The sequence below is a fragment of the Watersipora subatra genome, chromosome 1 (genome assembly GCF_963576615.1).
Source record: "Watersipora subatra chromosome 1, tzWatSuba1.1, whole genome shotgun sequence".
In the NCBI taxonomy this organism is placed as follows: domain Eukaryota; kingdom Metazoa; phylum Bryozoa; class Gymnolaemata; order Cheilostomatida; family Watersiporidae; genus Watersipora; species Watersipora subatra.
In genome coordinates, this window is record NC_088708.1 from 52,912,757 (window position 1) to 52,935,976 (window position 23,220).

Below are 23,220 nucleotides of genomic sequence, written 5' to 3' on the forward strand. Positions count from 1 at the left end.
TCACTTGTCTTTGACATCATTGTGTAAGAAGGCTTTGATTAAGGATTATGAGCAGTTATTATTGCTGGGATTAACCGTACAGTGTGTGTTGGATGCACGTATCACATGCTCTCTTCATCATCTTATCAACCTTGCCACTATAATTCTAAATGCCGCAATCAGTTTTCCAAAGTTATAGCGTCTGAACATTTGAATTATTCTATTCGGCACGTTGAAGCACAAACAGTGTGTACCTGATTTAAGTGCGTTTGCATGCTTTTGCAGAAATGCTTCAGTTCTGTTAAATTTTGAAACCGTTTAAGTTTCAATTTTGGCAGTTTTTAGATTTCTATAGAGCGATTACGAGTTTCTCTGTACTTGATTGACCGAAAATTGGAAATTTTTGTGTATTCAGCATGAAGTGTAAATGTCTACTGAAGACCTATTACACTTACTGTACGTAAATGTACTTGAAAACACAGCTGGAGTCTAAAGATCAAGTCTAAAGATGCCATTTAATGGCAGCAACTTTAAAGCTGCAAGAACTGGTCCATGATCTACGAATAAAAGGCAGCAACTGATATCTAAGTGACAGCAACTACAAACAGTTGAAAATACCAATCGTAGAGTACTTTATCTGTGAAGAGGTCTGTGAGCTGACTCATTTAAGAGTAGTAACTTATGAAGAGGTCAAAAAGTTTTGTTGTGGTTTCAAAAACACTTGTATCTTTTCATAAAGGCGTGAAACTATAGCACATGCCAACAATTTGAGGGCACTTGAATGCGTGCCTTGGTACATACCGTATCACACAATTTGTGGTCAAAATAATAATTTTTTCATTGTATCCGTCTTGCCTTGTCACACTTCAGCCTTCTGCAGCAGTTGTAAATTAGTCTCATTGAGTTTGCAGTCTGAAGAGTGCGCATTCAATATTGTTATCTTGTTGTCCTAACGATGATCATATAATTAGACCCACTACATTTACATTCAAAGTCGATTGCTCTTCTTCTTTTTTTCTAGATTACTTTAGCGTTTACAAGTGTCAAGTAGCGATTAATCATTTCTTTTCTTAAGAGCCATTAGCAGTCATTAAAAAGTTTTTTTCATAGCGACATTAGTTTATTGGTTTGTTAAGACACGCGAGAGAAATTATAGGTTTAAGAAAATCTGCTCGTGCCGTTGTAATATGCTGTGAAATTCATCAGCTCTCATCACATATGCAGAGGCGGTGAAACCATTTCGATACCGGTTTTATGAAAATTCAAAAGCCATTTTGACTAATTCCATGGTTTATGAATTATCCGATGTTGTAGCTACTATTATTTGGTCAATGGATACCATACTAAAGGATCTAATAAGCACACAGGTACGTGCCACAATCGGACATGAAAGCAAGCCGACTAACTTGTAAGTTATCATGATATTAAGATATTAGCAAACGTTAGTTGGCTAGTTCTTTCTCTGCCTCTTCACACTCATTCTTTCCAGTCTCTGGGGTAAGCACTGGCGTGAGCGTTCAACCATTCCGTGTCGCGCTTTCTCATGCCAAGATTGCATTTGGAATATTTTATTAACACACCTTTTCGTCTTATGGTACATTTTAGGTTTCCTTCGACTTTTTGAAAGATGGTTATTTAAGAATATATAGGTTTCATTTCATAAAAAATCACTTTAAAGTAAGTTGTTTTTAATTTTGATATTTAATTTATATAACTGTTAATCGCTTAAAATAAATCCTTTTAAATCATATATTCTCATTCAGAGAATATCAAGAGAATATCACATTTTTCTGCGCTGTAAATTATCACATTATCAATAAAAAAGTGGCTGAAAGAATCTCCTCTACTATAAGGTTTTATTTATTACTGGGAGCCAACTCTTCAATGACTACTAAACTTAATTTTTCTTTCGGTTGCCAAGGGATGCCTTTTGCAGCTCTATAAAATTAAACGTCTTCATATTCTTGAGCCAATAATTTTACGAGAAAGCTTGTGGCCTTATGATCTGTCAGTCAATGTCTAAATTATAGCTTTTGGTCATGTCGAATGTATCCTAATGTGCTTTTGCCTAGTTTTGTTACGAATCACTGGAGAGGCAATAAAATCTCAGGTAACCGCTACAAATTGAATACACTTGTTTCAAACTTTGACTTACTAGCGTGGCATGTTGGTCACGGAGCCAGCTACTATTGGAATGCAAACTTTCCATCACCCGCCTAGTGATGCCGCCAGCTGTTTCTACAAGCACAAGCTTATGAATGACTTGAAGGCCCAACAGAAAAGAAGGTAAGTTTTTTACATTAGTTATTAAAAAGATGTTTAAAATCTTTTTTTCATTATATTATCCTAAGTTTGTGTTAAACAACTGTCAAAAAATTCTACTACTAGCTAAAACATGACAGAAACTTCTTGCTTATTGTGAGGTTTAAAATCCTTTATAATAGTTTTAAATTTTTTAAAACTTGGTATCAAATCATTGCTTCAGATATCACTCCTTAAACTTTCATATCATTATAACAGCTGATGAAAATAATTAGATGCATTTATATGGTCTTTAGGTAGGTTTTCAGCCATAGTAAATGCTCTGTGAGATGTGTGTTGAAAGGAGGGAGATAAGGGCTGCTACTTTGTGTATCTCTTTAGTTTCTGCTACAGATAATTTTAGCCATTGATAGCATTTTCAGTAATAATTTCAAGGAACTTCACAAAGTTTCTATAGATTTTTTACAACTATAGTTTGAATTTATTTAAAAGTTTAATTATAGTGACAAATATATGGTTGAAATAGAACAAGAAAGCTGTGCGGCTCAGTTCATAGACCCCTTTAAAAATACTAGTAATTCTTTTAAAATAATCTAATTTTTCTGCAACGATTCACGATGATGAGCTTCTCTCGTACTGGCTGTACTGTTAAGTGCTCTCTTTGTTTTGTTTTCATAGTTCTGAGAGCTATATACCAGCAGCAGCAAGTAATGATAACATTAGTTGTTTGAAAAGTATGAAAAAACAGTATATTAGCTGTTTAATAAATAAATAGACTTTTTCAAAAAGGTTTTTGCATTTGTGTTAATTGTTAGTTCACCTGTTTGTATAGATGCCATTAGTTTGTTAGCATCCAATGTAAAAATTACACAACAATTATGATGCTTTTAGCATCAATTTGTTCAGACAGGAATCACATCAGTTTCTATTATTTTATGTTAGATTCTGGTACTCTGCCAATGAAATTGGCAGAAATTGTATTTTATTGTTTTGCAGCTCATATCTTTATTTTTCAAGTATTCTAAGTGTGCATTAAAAGAGTTACTTAACATAACATTTTATGCATAAGTTAAAAAATATTCTCCCTATCTATCCGTAAACAAACTCTGTATCTAGTTTTAGTGATATACACTGGATATTATATAATAAACATTACTTTGCTCAAATTGCTTTTATAAAATAGCTTCACTTTTTTGGCTGTTTTTTATTTAGAAAATACACCGCTATATATTATTTTTTTTATAGTAAATTTATATATAACATAAAGTAATAGGATGTATATTAATAAAATAATTGAAATTAGTTTTAGGTTCAATAATTATGGTCATTTATTTATATTAATGTGAAATATATGATTTGAATATTATCAATGGTTAGTATTTAAGATTAGTTCAACTGTTTATAAATTATATATTAAAATTTATTTCTTAAGTATGTTATAGCATGTCTCACTGTTTTTGGATAGTGCTGAAATAAAAGTGTTAAAAGTCAGTTTTATTAGGTGATCACTCTAATGCTGTATTATTCCAAATTTATAAGCCATTTTTATTTTCTAACCCTTTGAAACATTTTATTGAATTGATTAGTGTTGGTTTTTATATATAAAATATATTTGCTATCTTTTTTATTTTTAAATCTTTTGTCCTTATATAAGTTTGTGTTTAGAATAATACACGTTGTATCATCAACCATTTGGAATTTGTAGCTGAACTTTTTTACTGAAATACCTTTAATAATTATGCCAAAAATGTATTATGCTTTTTAATGTTAGTAGCAGTGAACATTGCACAACAAAAATAATATTGGAGGAATAAAAACATACAACAAATAAAATAAAAGAATAAAAAGGATATTTAGAATAGGAGTTTGCTATTTGTTAGCAGTGGAACAAAATGATAAAAATGGATAAAACTGTGAGAACCATGAAAGTCTAAATTAAATATTACATAATAGCTAAGTATAAAAAATATATTACACTACATTATTATTATTACACTAAATATATTACATTATATTATTGTGTAAAAGAGAAAGGAAACTGATAAAGGATGGGTTGCTAGTTTGTGACAATGGAAGTAGCAGTCCATATAATAATCACACAGGGGAGGATTAGTTGGGTTCAATGAAACTTGTCAACAGTAATAACTAGCAACCATTCGTGATTTGACTCTCCAACTACAATCATCACATCTCCTCAGCTTGTTGAATACAAGTTAAAATGAAGTTTGAGAGAGTTTCATCAAAATTTCTCAGTTATAGCAATGCATTCACGCTGTGGGTAAGATATAAAATATTCCTAAAAATAATTTTAAAAGGTGTTTGGAGAACTCGTCTTCTAAAACTAACTTGTAATTTTGTAATTTAAGTTTGTATTTGTCTTAAAGAAAGTTTGTAAATGTATGTCACTTTATGTAACTGAAAAAAAGAAGAAATGATTTCTTTTAAATTATTTTACTCTTTGTTTTACTATTCCATTCATATTTACAGTATTTTAATTTTAGTATTTTTATTTATTTTATTCAGCTCAATTTTTGCATTCATATTATTTGTAATTAATATTATGTTATTATACACTATATTATTATTATTGTAAATTATACAATTATACAGGATGATTTTTAAGATTTTAGTTGATTTTATTGCTGACATTGCTTTATAATTACTGTGTTTCTTGTAAAAGAATATGAAGTATAAGAATTTGATAAAACGGACAGGATATTGTGAGAGCAATATATTACATCGGGCTTCATTTTACATCTTGTTTGTTGAACATGATAGAAGAAGTGTCAGCTACTGGCTCATAGTTGTAGATGGCATCTACTATAAGAAATGCGTTTTGTTGTCAGACTACTGGCGATTAGCACCGGCGATTACTAGTCATTATTATCTATTTGATTCTCTTTGGCAGCATAATAATGATATTCTCTGAATCTCAGTTATTATATTGAATTTTTTTAAACACATTGTCAGATAGTAAGAAACAAAGACCCTTGAACTGACTAAAGATTTTCTAGTGCTTTTATATTTAGTGTCTTGAAGATCACAGTTACATCTGCCTGGATATTAAGTTGGATGCATCCTGTTTTGTAGTGACTTTAATAACGGAGTATCAGACATTTGGCAGAACAAGTACTATGGCCCGTCTCCACCTCCGCTCACACCTCATCCGCAATCCTTCCAACAAACTGTAAACCCTCCCAAGCACTGCCATGTGCAGACACGAGACTTACTGCCCCACGGGGTGGGTCCGTATCCACACAATCCGCCGCACAACTATAATCAGCAATCCAAGTCTACATATTATCCGCATTCCACAATCTCCTCGTCAGCACCTCAGGCAGCGTCTAATGTGTTGCATTGGCAACACCAGCAACATCCCCTCCAGCAACGACTATCACAACCGCAACCGATGCCGCCCGCATCCAATCAGGATGAGTTGATAGGTACTCAGCAGAATCACAGATTCACAGACATATTTATACGCCGCCAAAACCCTGCCGGATACCTTCTTTCCCTGAATGAAACCCAACAGCCTTGGTGCCAATCTCCAAGTAGTTCCAAAGATGGACTCTTCCAGCAGCCGGTTACCAAAAATATCTGTAGACTCTGCGGCAAAAGCTATGCGCGACCCAGCACCCTAAAAACTCACATGCGTATACACTCAGGAGAGCGGCCTTTTCATTGTCGAGTATGTAACAAGTCATTTAGTCAGGCGGCCAACCTCACAGCTCACTTGCGTGTTCATAGTGGTGAAAAACCTTTTTCATGTCCGGTATGTCATAAAACCTTTTCTCAGAGCAGCAGTGTAACAACTCATATGAGAACACACTCGGGTGACAGGCCCTACAAGTGCCCTATATGCCGAAAAGGTTTTAGTGATTCTTCTACTCTTACTAAGCACCTGCGAATTCACAGCGGTGAAAAACCCTATAGATGTAATTATTGTTCCATGAGTTTTAGTCAGTCAGGAAACCTCAATAGACATATGAAAGTTCATGAGCAACCGCAAAAAGTTGAGTCGGGAGCTTCCTCTACGTCTCCTGCCCAACCAGGAGAACTAATCTGATGCAGCTAGGGAATTAAGATCCCATGCAATATATTTTTATCCGTGATGCCATGGCTGCTCTAAAGAGAATAATGAAGAATCTTACCTTTGGATGTTGTTGACACAAAAATTTCGTATCTATTTATTTGCTTCAAGAATTTTATGTAGTTCATAAAAACAAACATAGATTCAATCAATGTTGTTTTTGTTATTGTTACAAATATTGATAGATATGTTATTAATTTTCATTAGAACTCAATTTCTAGTCAATTTTGTCATTGATCAAATTGCCATGTATGGCAACTTCTGCATTTTGTAATCTAAACTCTTGTCGCAAGTAGTAACTCATGATTGTTGCAAGCAAAACTTCGGCTACTATTGGACAAAAATGTTCTCATTAATAATGCTTTTATTGATATTGTTTTTTTGTAGATTTTTATGCTTATGTCAATCTAAAATTTTCTCAAATTAGGCTAAGTTCTATCACATGAAAATGTTTCCAACCTATAAACCTTCATGTCAGAAACTGCCTTAAAATTAAAACTAGCATTAACGAATCGGTTAACCACTTGAGCTATACATGAACTATAATATATGTTATGTTAGTGTGAGAAGAACAGAACAGCTCACTAGCAAAGCATATACATGTACATATCACCGAGAATCATTCATTGGCATCATGCAAGAAAGCAGCAAGAACTAAGTATGATGAGTTTTAGAAGATGTTAGCGATGTTACCATTTCTATATTCTTTACTGAGTTTGCCTAAAACAAACAAGCTTGTTATGGTAACATGGCGAAGAGAATCAATGGAAGAAAAAAATGTCTAAACACAAGAGCAAGTGCTTAGAGTAGCGACGAGGTGTTGACAAATATTAATTTGCATACAGACTGGCCATTGCTGTATTTGGAGTTGATTACATAACACTGATCAAAGGGGAATGCCGCTACCAGTGACTCTACCGACAACGAAATCAAATAGGCATACGCTATGTAATGCCGTGTAAGTCGCCATGTGTGTCAGTTATTAATAGTCGATATGAAATAATTGAGATAGTCTGTCATGTTCTTTTTGTAACGACTTGTATCAATACAACATCTTGAGATGCAAACTTGTATTTGTCTCAGACATATCACGCCTATACAAATAAGGGGAGATAAGAACTAAAAATTGCAAAAGACACCGAGAAAACTTACAGCCTCAGACAAGCATGAAGACGACTAGAATGGCTAAAAACCAATCTTCAAGCATTTTCACAATATTCTAGGATAAAGAAATATGACAGAGCATTTACAGTAAGTAGCAATTTGATAAAATCAATTCAATTGAGTTCGGTAGAGATTCAACATAGATAACACTAGTGCATGGAGATTCCTCCGGTTTGCATATAATAGACAGAAAGTAAAGAACATAACCATGTGCAAAGGATAATATATAATTGCAGTGAGCACCACCTTGATGAGATGCCGGTGGGTAGTTTCTGAGACAACCTTAGAACTCCGCTATTGTATCTCTGATGATGCCAGCGCACTCGAGAATCTGCTCCGTGGTCATAACGAGAGGCGGAGCAAACCTTATGATGTCCCCATGGGTTGGCTTCGCGAGCAGTCCATTGTCCCTCAGTCGCAGACAAACTTGCCACGCATCTATGCCTAAACATCAGAGATATTCAAGCATATTTTTTAAAAACTTTTATAGCAAGTATTTTTTCTTTGTGCTAAAGTAACTATAAGACTATAAGGATAATATTTTAGTACCTTTAAAATCATTTAATATCTAGTTTAAACAATTTGTATTTTTATGCTACCGTCAAAATATGTAATAATGCATTCTTATAAACTCTTTTATAACGTTTACGTAAACATGTAGTGCTGAATCAGAACGAAGCCAAAATATTTCCTGTAAGCAACAAATCAGTGCATATGATTATAATTCATTCACTTAAACCGCAGAGTAAGACAGTAAAACCCTTCTGCAAGAGTCGTGACATGACCAGACACAGTGCACAGGTGCAGTACATAGCGGGGAGTGGAGATCAAACCAGATATGATCCAGCCCAACAATTATAACTGTAATATTACGGCGGGAAGATTGAGGGATTTGTGCATAAACAGCGTGACAGGAGAATAATTTATTTATATGACAGCAAAATTGTTTCTATTGTGTACTGCTAATAGAGATGGAGTGACTGAAAGGTGAGCAGCATTTCCCACCTACTGTATGTAAACTCAACAACTGCAAAATAATATATTATCATCATTGAATTTCTCCAGTCAACAACTAAACAATCTAAGAAATTTTAATCATTTTATTAAAGCAAATTCTAATTAACTATACACAAAATGAGCCACAGTGATATCTGCTAAAAACTGAATTTTTATAGAAAAAACAAACTACTTCACACGTGACAAATTGTCGGCTAGCGCTCCAGCATCAAAGGACCATAGAGAATGGCCAATCACACGACAAGACGACATTCATGACCGGATTGAGGGTCACTTGTATTGTCTGTATCTATAAGAAGTTGAATAGAGCTGGAGTGTCTCCGCGCAACAACCATTTGTGTAGAAAACATGTTCGTGCATAACTTTCCTGATTCTCCGAAGAGGCGTGAATATCTCAGAGCAGAGATAAAGAGCAAAATGAAAGATTAACACGTAATAAAAGGTTTTTGATTAAGACGTATATTTTACCTCTTTTATGAAAGCTAAACTGGAAACAGTTAGAGCTTAGGTCAAGAGTTCACACATTGTCAACATAAGTTATTCAAAGCAGTTGCGTTCTTTTATTCAGAAAATGTTTTTATTCAGAACGTATAGAATGCCCAAAACTGTAAAAATATTAGAAACAAAGACAGTTGGAAGCTTCACAGCTTCCAAACTAAAACGTTACATTTGAGAATAGTGGCTTCTCTAGAACAACCCGGTACATCGATAGGCTCTGTTGTAATGATTTTAATGCTGGTAATAATAATAAGAAATAGAATAATAACTAATAATAATACTAATAACAAAAAGATAAAGATATTTATGCAGATAATTTTAGAAGTTGCTGCATGTAATAGGAAAGCATCCCAGATCAACTCTTTTACTTACGAATTGCTGCATTACCGATAAGCAAACGAATACAGTTTATGTCGCGTCTAAAACACTTTTTCATAAATAATGCTAATTTTTTCAAGCTTGCGTAACTAATGATAACTATGTTGTTGTTTTCTAACAGGCCTCATCGCTTTAATGTCAACAGCGGATATAGTTAACAACCCATCTATTTGCCCTCTAATCTAGACAATGAGTCGTGCAAGACCTCTCTAATTAAAGGGCTCGGTAAAAGAAAACATCTCTGACGGTTTACAAACAGACAAGCTGCACTCGTCATCAAAAGGACAGCTTCTTTCATTTCCTACTAATCCACGGATTTCAGCGATATCCGATAAAATTTCCCACCATGGAAAATAGGAGCATTTTAAGGAAACAGCAGTCACGCAGCCGAGCTGTCTGCGGGATGCTGCACATATGAGTACATGTTTATTCTAGACAATGCGGGGATTGTCTTTAAAGGAAAGTGGACATCGGGAATACCAGTCTGTTACATAACAGAACAAATGGAGCAACAAGTCAGGTAGTGTACAAAGGCGAAGAGATTCAAATTCTATAAATTGCAACCAATACTATAAATTCAAAGATTATTTATAGTATTGCTGCAAAGCAAAATTAAGCTTGTAATTTCTTAATGTTTTGCATAAAAATTGCAGAGATTTTAAAAGCTAAATGTAAAATCCTATTATAAAAAACATATTTAAAATGTTACGTGAGTGGTATATTTTCCATACGCACACAAATATATATCTACATAATTATTATAATGTATAATATAAAAAGTACTTAGCTGTTAATTAATCCCTACAGATCAGTTTCAAACAGACATAAGTCTGCTTTTATTACGTGATAACTTCAAAAAATGGGTTTCCACATAATATATATATATAACTTTCTATTTAATATATATTACTATATACTATTATTAGATTGGTCTATATAGATGTATATATATAATATAAAAAGTACTGAGCTGTTAATTAATCCCTACAGATCTGTTTCAAACAGACATAGGTCTGCTCTCATCAGGTGATAACTTCAAAAAGCTATCTGAAGGCATCTGATGAGAACAGACCTATGTCTGCTTGAAACAGATCTGTCGTGATTACCAACAGCCAAGTACTTCCTATATAATAAATTATACTATAATTCACTATGCGCTATGTATTGAGTGCTTTTTCTTTATTATTCTTTATGAAACTAGCTTTTTTACCGATAATAAATATTTATATAATTATATAGACAGCAATTATAGCTAAGAGCAAGGTACCATCACTGGAAAAGGAGTTCAACTCATGATCTGTCTGCCAATAAATAAACATACAGATATAGTTTTGTAATCAACCAACTTTAAATGAAACACAAAATCTTTCATAATTGCTACAAACCCCCAAAAATATAAGATTTTCAAACAACCCCATTACACACTCCACTAGAGAAAGGCATATCACATCATTCAGTTTACTTGAGCTAAAATTCCCAGCAGATACGCGTGTATTCAAATAAGAGTTTTAGGTAGGTTTAGCGCCTGGTTTGGTTTAGCCTTTAGCCAGAATGCTAGTCTATGAGATCGCCTGTGTGTGATATCTGCGGGCCCCTAATCGAGGACTTTCCATTGCCCTCACCTATAAATAATGGTTGTTAAAAGTAGCTTACGGGCATTATATTTGACATACGAGAGTTGTACGGCTTCTCTCGTGTCCGTAAAGCGCTGAAAAGGAGCAACCAACACTCCAATCTAGAAATACCTGACCATGTCACGCCGAGGACAGCGGTGACAGCTAATTTACTGTCGGTTCAGTTCTCCCAGGCGTAGTGCAACCAAGAGACTAACTAGTTGATATATAGGTCATATATAAAGGTAATTTCTAACGCTAGTCAAACTATGAAGATAAATAAGAAACAGTTATGTTATTCTACCAAAAAGAGACAGCAACATGTGTACGATAGAAAAAGTTTTACAACTGTCGGCTTACACTAATGCTGCAGATAAAAGTTTTTGACAGATCTAGTTAACACATTGAGCCTGATCTTGTATACACATGCAAGCCTCTGATCCTAGACTGTTTTAACACCTTTTATCCAACTGTGAAAGTACTTAGGGTAGCACAATACCTTTTTAACTGCATATCATTTTGAAGCTCCTAGCTTGTAGAACTCGGAAAAAAAACAGAAATCAAATAGAGTGAGATGGTTTTTGTTCCGCACTTTTTAAAAATGATGTTTCAGAGATAGCTAAAGAAACAATGATTTAAGTAGGCTACACCGAGTCTGATAGAGCCTTTATATCTGTTATGAATAGCGTAAAAATCTTGTTGCTGAGGAGAAACAACTTTCTAACCATGTCTATTTTTTATCCTTCATTACTAAGAACTTCAATCAGTATGTCTTTAGAAACTGATGTTCTGTCAGAAGCTATTTTTATTTCCTTCTATCCTTTTGTTTTGGCGATATCTCAAGAACTAATAATATCATTAGAAAGCTGTCTGTCAAAACCATTTGTATTTCTCGGTTAATTAAGAGCACCCTCAGTATTTTGGAAATATCTCAAAAAGTTAACTTTTAATCAACTTGAAAGTTCGGAATTAAACTCGAAACTTATTACACGCAAACCGACGAAGATTTCTTAATCCTACATAACTTGGAAGCACAGAAAAACAAAGCGCAACCACATAGTTGAAAAAATAGTTGACCCAAATATTTCAGGGTCAAGTTTCAAATTGTTAAGCAGTTGTCACTTTACAGCAAATAGAAACCTGGATGATTTTTGATTTTAACATCGAGGTAAAACTGTTATAAAAGAGTACACCCAGATATCCAGTACATAGTATGTTTATCCGTGACAAAATTCTAAGTGACCTCACTTTATTCAGGAGAGATAAGATAGCTAAAACATGTCATAAAAGGACAACCAATAATGGAAGTTCACGCATTTAAAACGACAAAACAAAGTTAATATGAACATCAAACAAATGGAAGCAATCTATAAAATGTTAAATTATGCTTTGTTCAACTAAGTGTTAATAAAAGAGAGCAAAAGTACTCATAAACACTGTTTCATTTTCTAATTTATAAATATTGTCTTTTTAATATTATTATTTTGATCCACAGCTATTGCAGCATTTAAAGTCAGCCACTATGTGACAAACTAATTTAATAGACCTGAAAAACTAACTTTTACTGTACGCTGTGAAAATTTTTTCCGATGACAAAGTGATTAGGAGGTGACCCATTGGCCACTTCTAGTAACGTCCTAAATGACCTTTAACTAGGTAAGGCAACTTCAAAATGCACAAACAAGTCAATTCGAGTTGTATCTACATGTAGTGGCTGGTTAAAATGAAGGCAAGCCTACAATATGCTGAGTTGTGCAGAAAAACTTGACGGGATTGGGTAGATTAGAACAATTAATTGTATTATAATAAGTTTAAGAGTGACACATTTATGACTTTCACTTGCGCAATCAACAAAACACTAATCTTGGTTATTCAACATCAATGTTTTTTCAAATTCATCATTTTGTAGTATTGCTTGAGATTACTAGCAGAGCGCTTATACAAGTAGTTCACTCATATGAAGGACAATTCATAGGATGACTTTGGTGTCAATTGTGACATCATAACAGCACATCTACTGACACTAGTAAAGGTGCGACTAGTAAAGATTTCACCTTCACATTTTAAGCAATCAAACAAAATGGAGTCCGGTATACCCACATTACACAGCAATGCCCAGAAACTACCATGTCACATGTTGTACTAGCCATTCCATTTCAAGTTCATACTACTGACCTGAATATATATATTTCAAATGAATATATATATTTCAAATAAATATATATATTTATTTCAAATATATATATTTGAAATATATGTATTTCAAATATATTTAAAAAATACATATATATTTCGAATGAATATATATACTTCAAATACATATATTTGAAATACAGTCAAACATGGATAACTCGTCCACGGATAGCTCGAACACATGGTTAATTCGAACATTTCCTTTGGTCCGTTCCCACGTAATGATAAATTGCTATAGATAACTCGAACTCAACACTGTTAATTCGAACTGTTTTTTTGCCCAACAGCTACCGAAACGGTTGTTTTCGCTTTAGAAAATCACTTTATTCAAAGCCATAGAGGTAAACTTCATCTTTTCGTAATTCATAAGCGTCGTTATTACCACCATTGGCAAAATATTTCTGTCAACGACTTTTCTAAAAGTTTGGTGAAATTTGATTTATACTGCGATACGATGAATAGCACGGGCTAGCCGGGTCACGCGCACAAGAATTTTCGCCACGCACATACAAAACAAAAATCGCATGTTGTTTTGTATGTGCGTGGCGAAAATCCTTGAGTGCGTGACTCGGCTAGCCCGTGATGAATAGTTTTCCGACGTTGATTCCGTGTTGAGTCAACGTCGGAATATTGAACGTTTAAAACGTCTTAAAAAATGTTGTAATTAAACGTATACGTTGTCTGAGCTACAAAAAACTATTCATCGTTTGACCTAAACACAGAATACGTGTGTACATTCAATAAGTATCTATTAAAAAAGCGTGAGTGATATAGAATGTACCGTAAAACCTCGTAAAACTTCTAATTGAACTGCCTCGGAGTGTTGCTCTTAACGAATCCCAGGTAAAGTAAGGTAATCTGCATAAACTTCAAGAAAAAACGGCAAAATTGATCGTGGGTAAAACCCCAAAAAAAAAAAAGTCTTTTCTTTTGAGCATTTCAACAACGATCAAGTTTTGCCAATGTCAATCTGAAAAACGTCCTGGCAATAACATCACCTCAAACAACAAACCAATCTCAAGTGATAGAAAAATCTCTATACTTTTTCATGAAAACGTTTTAAACTTTACATTAGAAGCATTTAATTTGAAACAAGCCATTTGTGCTTTTGATTTATATTATAGTTTGTATATGTACATGTATCTACTAATAAATAAGTAAATATATGGACTTGTGACAGTGCTCTGATAACTTGAATGCTCTGATAATTCGAACACTTTTGCTCGGTCCCTTGAAGTTCGAGTTATCCATGTTTGACTGTATATATATTTCAAATATATTTAAAAAGTACATACATGTATATATATATTTCCAATAAATATATATACGTATTTCAAATACAGTCAAACATGGATAACTCGAACTTCACGGGACCGAGCAAAAGTGTTCGAATTATCAGAGCATTCAAGTTATCAGAGCACTGTCACAAGTCCATGTATTTACTTATTTATTAGTAGATACATGTACATATGCAAACTATAATATAAATCAAAAGCACAAATGGCTTGTTTCGAATTAAATGCTTCTAATGTAAAGTTTAAAACGTTTTTATTAAAAAGTATAGAGATTTTTCTATCACTTGAGATTGGTTTGTTGTTTAAGGTGATGTTATTGCCAGGACGTTTTTTTAGATTGACATTGGCAAAACTTGATCGTTGTTGAAATGCTCAAAAGAAAAGACATCTTTTTCTTTTGAGCGTTTTACCCACGATCAATTTTGCCGAGTTTTCTTGAAGTTTATGCAACTTCAAGAGAAAGTTACCAAAGAAAAATCCCTTACTTTACCTGGGATTCGTTAAGAGCAACACTCCGAGGCAGTTCAATTAAAAGTTTTACGAGGTTTAACGGTACATTGTATATCACTCACGCTTTTTGAATGGATAGTTATTGAATGTACACACGTATTCTGTGTTTAGGTCAAACGATGAATAGTTTTTTAGCTATGACAACGTATACGTTTAATAAAAACAATTTTAAGACGTTTTAAACATTCAACACTCCGACGTTGATTCAACACGGAATCAACGTCGGAAAACTATTCGTCACGGGCTAGCCGGGTCACGCACTCAAGGATTTTCGCCACGCACATACAAAACAACATGCTGTTTTTGTTTTGTATGTGCGTGGCGAAAATCCTTGCGCGCGTGACCCGGCAAGCCCATGCTATTAATCGTATAGCAGTATAAATCAAATTTGACCAAACCCTTAGAAAAGTCGTTGACAAAATTATTTTGCCGATGGTGGTAATAACAACGCTTATGAATTACGAAAAGATGAGGTTTACCTCTATGGCTTTGAATAAAGTGATTTTCTAAAGCGATAACAACCGTTTCGGTAGCCGTTGGGCAAAAAACAGTTCGAATTAACAGTGTTGAGTTCGAGTTATCTATAGCAATTTATCATTACGTGGGAACGGACCAAAGAAACCGTTCGAATTAACCATGTTTTCGAGCTATCCGTGGCCGAGTTATCCATGTTTGACTGTACATATATTTGAAATATATATATTTGAAATAGATATATTTCAAATATATATATTTATTTGAATAAATATAGATGTTGTATATAGGATGTTGAGCATTGCTTGAGGGCCTTTCAAATAAAGTCTTTGTTATTATCTTAAGAAGCTTTTAGGCATGTATTTGCATGCATTTAGATTATTTCGTTCCTGATGAAGTCAATTCCTTCAGTAAATATACACGACAACTATTTTTTAGATTATTACAAACTATGAAAGCTTTTATTTATAAAAATTAAACGTACTTTCATGAATAACGATGGCATTGAGCAGACCCTTGCCTCTGACCAGTTTCACTTTATCCTTAGGTAGAGTAGACAACTCCTGACGCAATAACTGACCCAATTCTTCGCTACGCTCTGCTAGTTTTTCTTCCTCCAGTACCTAAAGGTAAAATGATTCTTAGCATGTAACTTCAGACATTCCCACAAATTTAAACTGAAAAAATCCTCAGCTACAAGCTAAAATTGACAGGGCATATTCGCGGAGCCATTCGACAATCTAAAGGCACTACATCCAAAGCACGCAGTATGCTATTTCCAACAATAGACGATTCTGCGTAAATTCTCCAACTATCAATGTACTCAATTGGTGCGTGGTATTACAATTCCAAAATGATGAATCTTTGAGCATTTGTTTAACATGGAAAGACAAAGAATTAGTCATCATATAAGTTACTCTCAGTGTGAAATCAGAGGTTGACTTACATGTAAGAACTCCATTCAATGCACTAGTTGGCAACTACTAACAGGTACAAAAGCTAGACGGTGCAAGCACTAGTTGACAACTACTAACAGGTAAAAATTCTTGGCAATGCAGACACTGATTGACCACTACTAACAGATAGGTAAGCTATGCAATACAGAGACTGGTTGGCAACTACTATCAGGTAAGAAAACTATGCAATGCAGGCACTGGTTGACAACTACTAGCAGGTAAGAAAGCTTGGCAATGCAATCACTGATTTACAACTACTAACATGCAAGAAAACTATGCAATGCAGGCACTGGTTGATAACTACCAGCAGGTAGATAAGCTGATAATTAAGCGGGTGACGCGCTTACTTGTAGGGCTGCGATAGCAACCTTGCACGCGACGGGATTACCACCGTAGGTTGAGCCATGCTCCCCTGCCTTTATCTGCAACATCACTGCATCATCCGCCAGTACAGCAGACACCTAGAGAGCAAACAAGAAAAAAAACTTGTTCACACTTGGTATCCGTGTATAGTGTTTGAAGCTACAAAGAATTCGTTGATTAATTGATGTCTATGCACCAACAAACATGAATAGAATCATTCAAATTGTTTAAAAGTCTATGCATGGCTTCCAGATTGGTTCATCTGCTAGCGCTACCAACAGCAAAAGGAGAAAAGAACAGAAGAGTGACTAGTGCATAAATACGGAGTATATTAAAAACAATAAAATTAGAAAGCTAAAGTGTAGGTAAAAATATTGTAGGACAACAAGTCCATGCAATAGAGAAATATACAAACATAAAAAATCAGTGGAGAAGAAGGAAGTTCAATAAGAAATGAATAGAGCAATATTTAGTTGAGTGTAAAAAGGTAAGAGAAGGTCTGTAGGAAGTTCAAACGAAGAGTGCGTGAGAAGGAATAAGGAAAGGGAGACAGCGTGAGAAGAAATAAGGAAAGGGAGACAACGTGAGAAGGAATAAGGAAAGGGAGACAACGTGAGAAGGAATAAGGAAAGGGAAATAACGTGAGAAGGAATAAGGAAAGGGAGACAACGTGAGAAGGAATAAGGAAAGGGAGACAACGTGAGAAGGAATAAGGAAAGGGAAATAACGTGAGAAGGAATAAGGAAAGGGAGACAACGTGAGAAGGAATAAGGAAAGGGAGACAACGTGAGAAGGAATAAGGAAAGGGAAATAACGTGAGAAGGAATAAGGAAAGGGTGATAACGTGAGAAGGAATAAGGCAAGGAAGACAATGTGAGAAGGAATAAGGAAAGAGAGACAACGTGAGAAGGAATAAGGCAAAGGAGACAATGATATTTTTCAAGAAGGAAAGTAGTTGAGAAGGTGAGGAATTTCAAGAATAATTTTTCTACCAACAGTAACAATATTTTACCTGTACCATCAACGAGAAGTAAGAAAACACAAATGGGTAAGGACCACAGCCAGATCTTACAAAACACGTGTGAATTCACTTAACAATAAACAGAAACCTACAACATGATTTTCAGAAGTATTAGCATACCAGTTGAGTAGTTTACTGCATGAACTTACAGGGTAAACCCCACCGGAAAGCGCCTTTCCCAGCAGGACGATATCAGGCCTGACACCTTCATGGTCTACACACAGTCTCCTAGAGTAACAAATAAACATACAGAAGTATTTGCTACTACATAACAAAATATAGGCAGGGTGCACAACTCCTTTGAAGCACTCTCCCCACCATTACAACGAACGCACTAAGTTCTTAGTCTAAAACTCTCGAGCTGAGCTGTTTCTGAGGTCATTCCTAATACTAGACATTATTGGGATTATACTGTAGATTATAAGTTGATTATAGATTATATGTTAACTAAATATAGAAATGAAGGGTCATACATATATATATTTCACATGAAAACAGATTATCGGCTTTCGACGGCGTAAAAAAAACAACTGCTTCACTAAAAGAGCCTCATAGACACAGAGACGCACAGTCATAGATGTTAAATAGAGCCTATGAGTCGGTACCTGCCAGTCCTGTGAAGGCCAGTCTGAACCTCATCGGCTATGAAGAGCACGTTGTGCTTATTACATATCTCCCGCACGCCTCTCAAGTAGCCCTCATCAGGCACTACCACTCCAGCCTCTCCCTGGATCGGCTCCACCATGAACGCACAGACATTCGGGTCTTGGCATGCTTTCTGTTATCAAAAATAACCCTACGACCTGACTTCTACTTAAAATATCACCAACAAAGATTAAGTAACAAGGTTACCATGGCAATGGATTAAAAGATTTAAATAGAGTTATGGTCCAGCCATAGTGAAAACATTGAAAGTTGGGCTGCACACAATAACAAAAAATGAAGCAACTATTTTTTCAAATTAAAATAAACTTTTCAGTTCATATTAAAGGTTATATTGGGTTTTGTAACAACCAAAAGATACCTTAGAACTATTCTAACTGCAAAGTTTGACTGATATGAAACATGCGAGTACATTCGTAGCTACAGTGACATCAAATTGTTATCAAAGTTATCTGCACATTTCTTAAAAAATGTCTTTCGTTTCAACTGGCACCCATACAGTGACTTTTACTGATCGTACTGATCTCGCTAATTAGTTATAAGTTATAAAACTAATTTTAATAAAATTCATTTATATGCCTATTATGGATGCAACCAGAGAAGAGTCTAGTATTTTAATCAGAGTAGTAGTAGCCAAGGATTTGCGCCTAGACATGAAGTACGAAATTATCTAGTCTGGAGTACGAGCTAAAAACTATTTCTTACGGAGTCATTCTATCTCAATTCTAAACAAACGATTCCCTATGTCCTGATCACCACCAACCTCCAGAGCTGGCAGATCATTGTAGGGTATGATGACATTGCCTGGCATGTATGGTCCGAAGCCTTCGTAGCAAGATGGATCTGTTGACGATGAAACGGCTGACAGCGTACGACCCCAAAAATTATTTTCAGCAAAAATAGTTTTTGCTTGGCCATCAGGAACACCCTTGACATTATAGGCCCACTTTCTGGCAAGCTTACAGGCAGTTTCTCCAGCCTCGACCCCTGCGGTGAAAAAATTCCATTTTTAATGGTAAAAAGGTATAAAATGGGAGCAGTAATGGCTAAAAAGTTTAAATATTTAGTTTGCAACTAAGAAACAGAAGTAGCCGTGATTCAGTGGTTAGTTCGCTGGCATATAATCAGTAGGTTAGTGGTTCAAATCCCAGAAGAACCATTGGTGGTGTTAGGAAGGGCATCCAGTCACAATTGCTCCTATGTCAAACCCCATGCATAAATGGTCAGTATATTTAGTTCCAGGATTAATCTAATTGGGAATAAAGTGCCATACATGCAGCAAAGAGGTAATAAATCATTGATAATGAAATAAAATCATTAAAAATAATTAATTAAACCATAGCTAAAGCCTCAAAAAATTATCTATATGAATGTTAGGAATAACATCAGACCTTAAATGCTTCTGCTTTCAACTGACAACTCAAAGCAAGAAGTTTTCAAATGAGAGGCCTGAGGCTTTGTTAGTTCAGTAGATTACATGCCATGGCGATAACGGCGATAAAAGATTACAGGCGATAACAGGAATGCCATCAAACCTTAAATTGCTCTCTGCAAGCGTGCTTCCAGTCGTCGAGGTTCCCTTGCCCCTAGACACACGTGTCCAGTCAAGATCACAGAGCCAATGTTTGTGCAATCATGGCTCGTAAAGAAACACTCACCACCTCTGGTTACAGTAGGCTAAACAGATATCATAATGGATCTTCGAGGTGTTGCTCACACACACACTGCGACGTCAGAGTATATAGCTCATATTCCTCATATTTTTATAACCAAAAAATACTTTACAAGATGTTGTCGCTTTGTCGCATTGTCATATTATTATTAATTTTAATAACCATCTAAATCAATGCAATTATTTCTAGAAAAGTAACCAATATTATCACCTGTGTTCATTGGTAAGACCTTGTCATATTTGAACATGTTGGTGATGAACTCGGCATACTCGCACAGTATGTCATTGTGGAAGGCTCTCGAGGTCAGGGCCAATGTTTGAGCTTGATCAGTCAGAGCTTTCACGATTTTGGGATGACAGTGACCCTGGTTGACAGCGCTGTATGCACTCAAGAAGTCAAAATACTTGTTTCCTTCAACATCCCACACAAACACACCTACAAGAGCCAAACAGCAAATCTCACAAAACTAACACATACTAAAGATCATATTTTAAAATTAAACGCATTAGGATTCTATTTAATACACTCAAATATTCCTTGTATTTAACATCATGAATCACAACAAGTACCTTGTCTGATACTCGAGCTATCGGAGAGATTTTTTTCTCCATTGTGTATACACAACTGCTAAAAATTCGTGAAGTACCACAAAACTTAGCTGATATTCTTTTATTGCTACCAACGGAAAAAACAATTTGTTAAAATGCCTTTTTGCATTTTAACAAATCACTAACATATAATTTATAATTAACTTACAAATAATCCAAATAATGTCTAGTGTTAACATGACTAGTGTTAACATAACATGTCTAGTGTTAACAATGACCTCAGAGACTGCTCAGCTAGAGAGTTTTAGACTCGGTGTTCGTTGTAATGGTGGGGAGAATGCTTGAACAATCTTCAAAGGAGTTGTGCACCCTGCCTAGATTTTGTTATGTAGTAGCGAATACTTTTCTATTCTGTATGCTATCTATTAGCAGCAAGCTAGGGACTTCTTTCATTATTAATCAGATAGCCTGCAGGTTGATGTTTAAGATGCTGGTTCTCTGGAACTAGACAGAGTTTCGAAACCAAATATTTTAGTGACTTGGTGGAGAGTATGGAGCATGCACGTGTGAAGTTAGAATGATATCAGCCGAAAAATATGGAAGTGAAAAGTGTACACACGCATGCCCACAAATATAGCTTCTATAAAATAGCTAATTAGCTAAAATTTGGAATTGTTTTTAAAGAATTTTTTGCATATCAGTTATTTTAACAGAAATTTATAAGCAAACTCTAGAATATGGCAAAACCTTCACATAACCAATATTTTGCATTTTTTATTAATTTTAAGCAGTTCATAAAATTAAAAAAATTTAACATGAGCGCCTTTTGATTTGACAAACTTAAATTTAGTAGCAACAAAAAGAAGCTTGAATCTTGCTTTTTAATTGTAACAAAGCAATGCGTTATTCAAATTTCAAACTCATTTAAACGTACTGTAGCAAATGTTTGAATGTTTGCTACAGTTTAAATGTAGCAGAGGCAGACAACTTAGCGAAAAATAACATTACGCAATTGACAGCAAGTATTAACACTCAATAAACCTGATCATCAGTTGGTCTATCGCTGGCCCAACTCAAAAAATAAACATAGCGTTATTAATACTGCAAGAGAAAACAACTTCCAAATTTCACGACGATGATGGAATCTCAACACATACGTTTTGGAGTTTTCTGCCTGGCCATATGACTAGAAAATTCAGTTAGTTCAGTATGGCCGACCAAAACCATGTGGTTTTGAACATTTTTTTATAACCTTTTTACCTATTTTTCAATAACTAATCGTAAGAATATAAATGTGTAACACAGATGATATAATAAGAAATATTCTTTACAATAATATATAAATAATAAATAAATTGTGTGCCAAAACACTAGCAAGATAAATTTTAACGCCATCTAACCTTCTCCTTTTTTCAAGGCAACTGGCAGAGGATGGTAATTGTGAGCTCCAAATTTTTCCTCCTTATCAAATACTTGTTGCGAAGCTGCTCCATAGAGCCGAGGTTGGGCAGAAACAGCAGTCGATTTAAATCGAATTCCGGCAAGAAATGATCTGATCATGATGAAACCTGCAACAAACTAGTGTAGCTAATAACCAGCTCATTATTAATTTAATTATTTAGTAGTATGTTTTTATTTATAGCAATATTTTTATTAACAATATTTCATAATAATATAACAATATAATGATAATTAGTATCATACCAAAAGATTTGCCCTGAAAGGGAGCTGCTTATCTGACCGTAACATGACTTTGACAAAGAGGATGAAGACGGTAAAGTCTGTCTACTAATGTTATAGAGTGAAAGTTACCATTTTGCAAAACTAAAAGATTTAAATCAGCCCTATTGCCAAAGTGGTTTATTGCATTGTATTGAGTGATACTTGTGCGAGAAGTTTGTTTTGAGGTAAAACATACGTATATTAGCAAGTGTCTCAACAGATATTAAGGATACATCCTAAATATTCTAGAGTGCTCTTGTACCTTACATATGTCCACTAATAGTTGGCTATAATGTCCACTAATAGTTGGCTATAATGTCCACTAATAGTTGGCTCTTATGAAAGCAAGGAAAGCCAACACTAAAGAATATAGAAAAGCTTATAGTTGAACGACTATTTTGGAGCAAGAAACTAACACCAGCCTAAAAAGTATGTGCGTGGTGGGAGCAAGTGTTCATCTAAAGAAAAATATTTGGAAATTAATTCAAGTGACTTACTCTACAGCCAGTACAGATGTTATTATAGCAGCAGGAAAAGCTGAAATACAGTCAGCAGACTAGTTGAGGAATTACTATGGCATATTATTTAGAAAGTGACGGCTGAGTGAACGTTTCTGCTAACAAGTTTATTTGTGAAATTCATTTTCAAGGATTTGAAGGCTCAACTTCCAAAACAGATATATATATATTCAATGCTAGTAATGTATATCCTTTAGTGCTAATTTTGGTATATTTGGTAGCTGAAATAGTAAACAGCCTATGAATAGTTAAATAAACTAACTGCATGTGGAGACTTTTGGTG

General features: G+C 34.7%; 2 protein-coding genes across 3 annotated transcripts; one reads left to right on the forward strand and one right to left on the reverse strand.

Annotated features, from left to right (window-relative positions):
* The first annotated feature begins 2,143 nt into the window (after nt 1–2,143).
* LOC137388843 (uncharacterized) lies at nt 2,144–6,690 on the forward strand. The gene is made up of 2 exons (XM_068075307.1): nt 2,144–2,265; nt 5,332–6,690. The coding sequence occupies exons 1-2, from the start codon at nt 2,144–2,146 to the stop codon at nt 6,305–6,307; spliced, it is 1,098 nt and encodes a 365-aa protein (XP_067931408.1). The 3' UTR covers nt 6,308–6,690.
* Nucleotides 6,691–6,921: 231 nt separating this feature from the next.
* Nucleotides 6,922–22,266, reverse strand: LOC137385814 (ornithine aminotransferase, mitochondrial-like). Of its 2 annotated transcripts, XM_068072381.1 has the most exons (9): nt 22,098–22,266; nt 20,360–20,584; nt 19,240–19,463; nt 18,419–18,591; nt 17,963–18,041; nt 16,777–16,890; nt 15,958–16,096; nt 7,742–7,939; nt 6,922–7,051 (listed from the first exon to the last, which is right to left on the reverse strand). In XM_068072381.1, the coding sequence occupies exons 1-8, from the start codon at nt 22,255–22,257 to the stop codon at nt 7,779–7,781; spliced, it is 1,275 nt and encodes a 424-aa protein (XP_067928482.1). In that variant the 5' UTR covers nt 22,258–22,266; the 3' UTR covers nt 6,922–7,051; nt 7,742–7,778. The 2 variants fall into 2 exon arrangements, with proteins under 2 accessions (XP_067928482.1, XP_067928481.1); XM_068072380.1 differs by lacking the exon at nt 6,922–7,051 and having other exon boundaries at nt 7,387–7,939.
* Nucleotides 22,267–23,220: the final 954 nt, after the last annotated feature.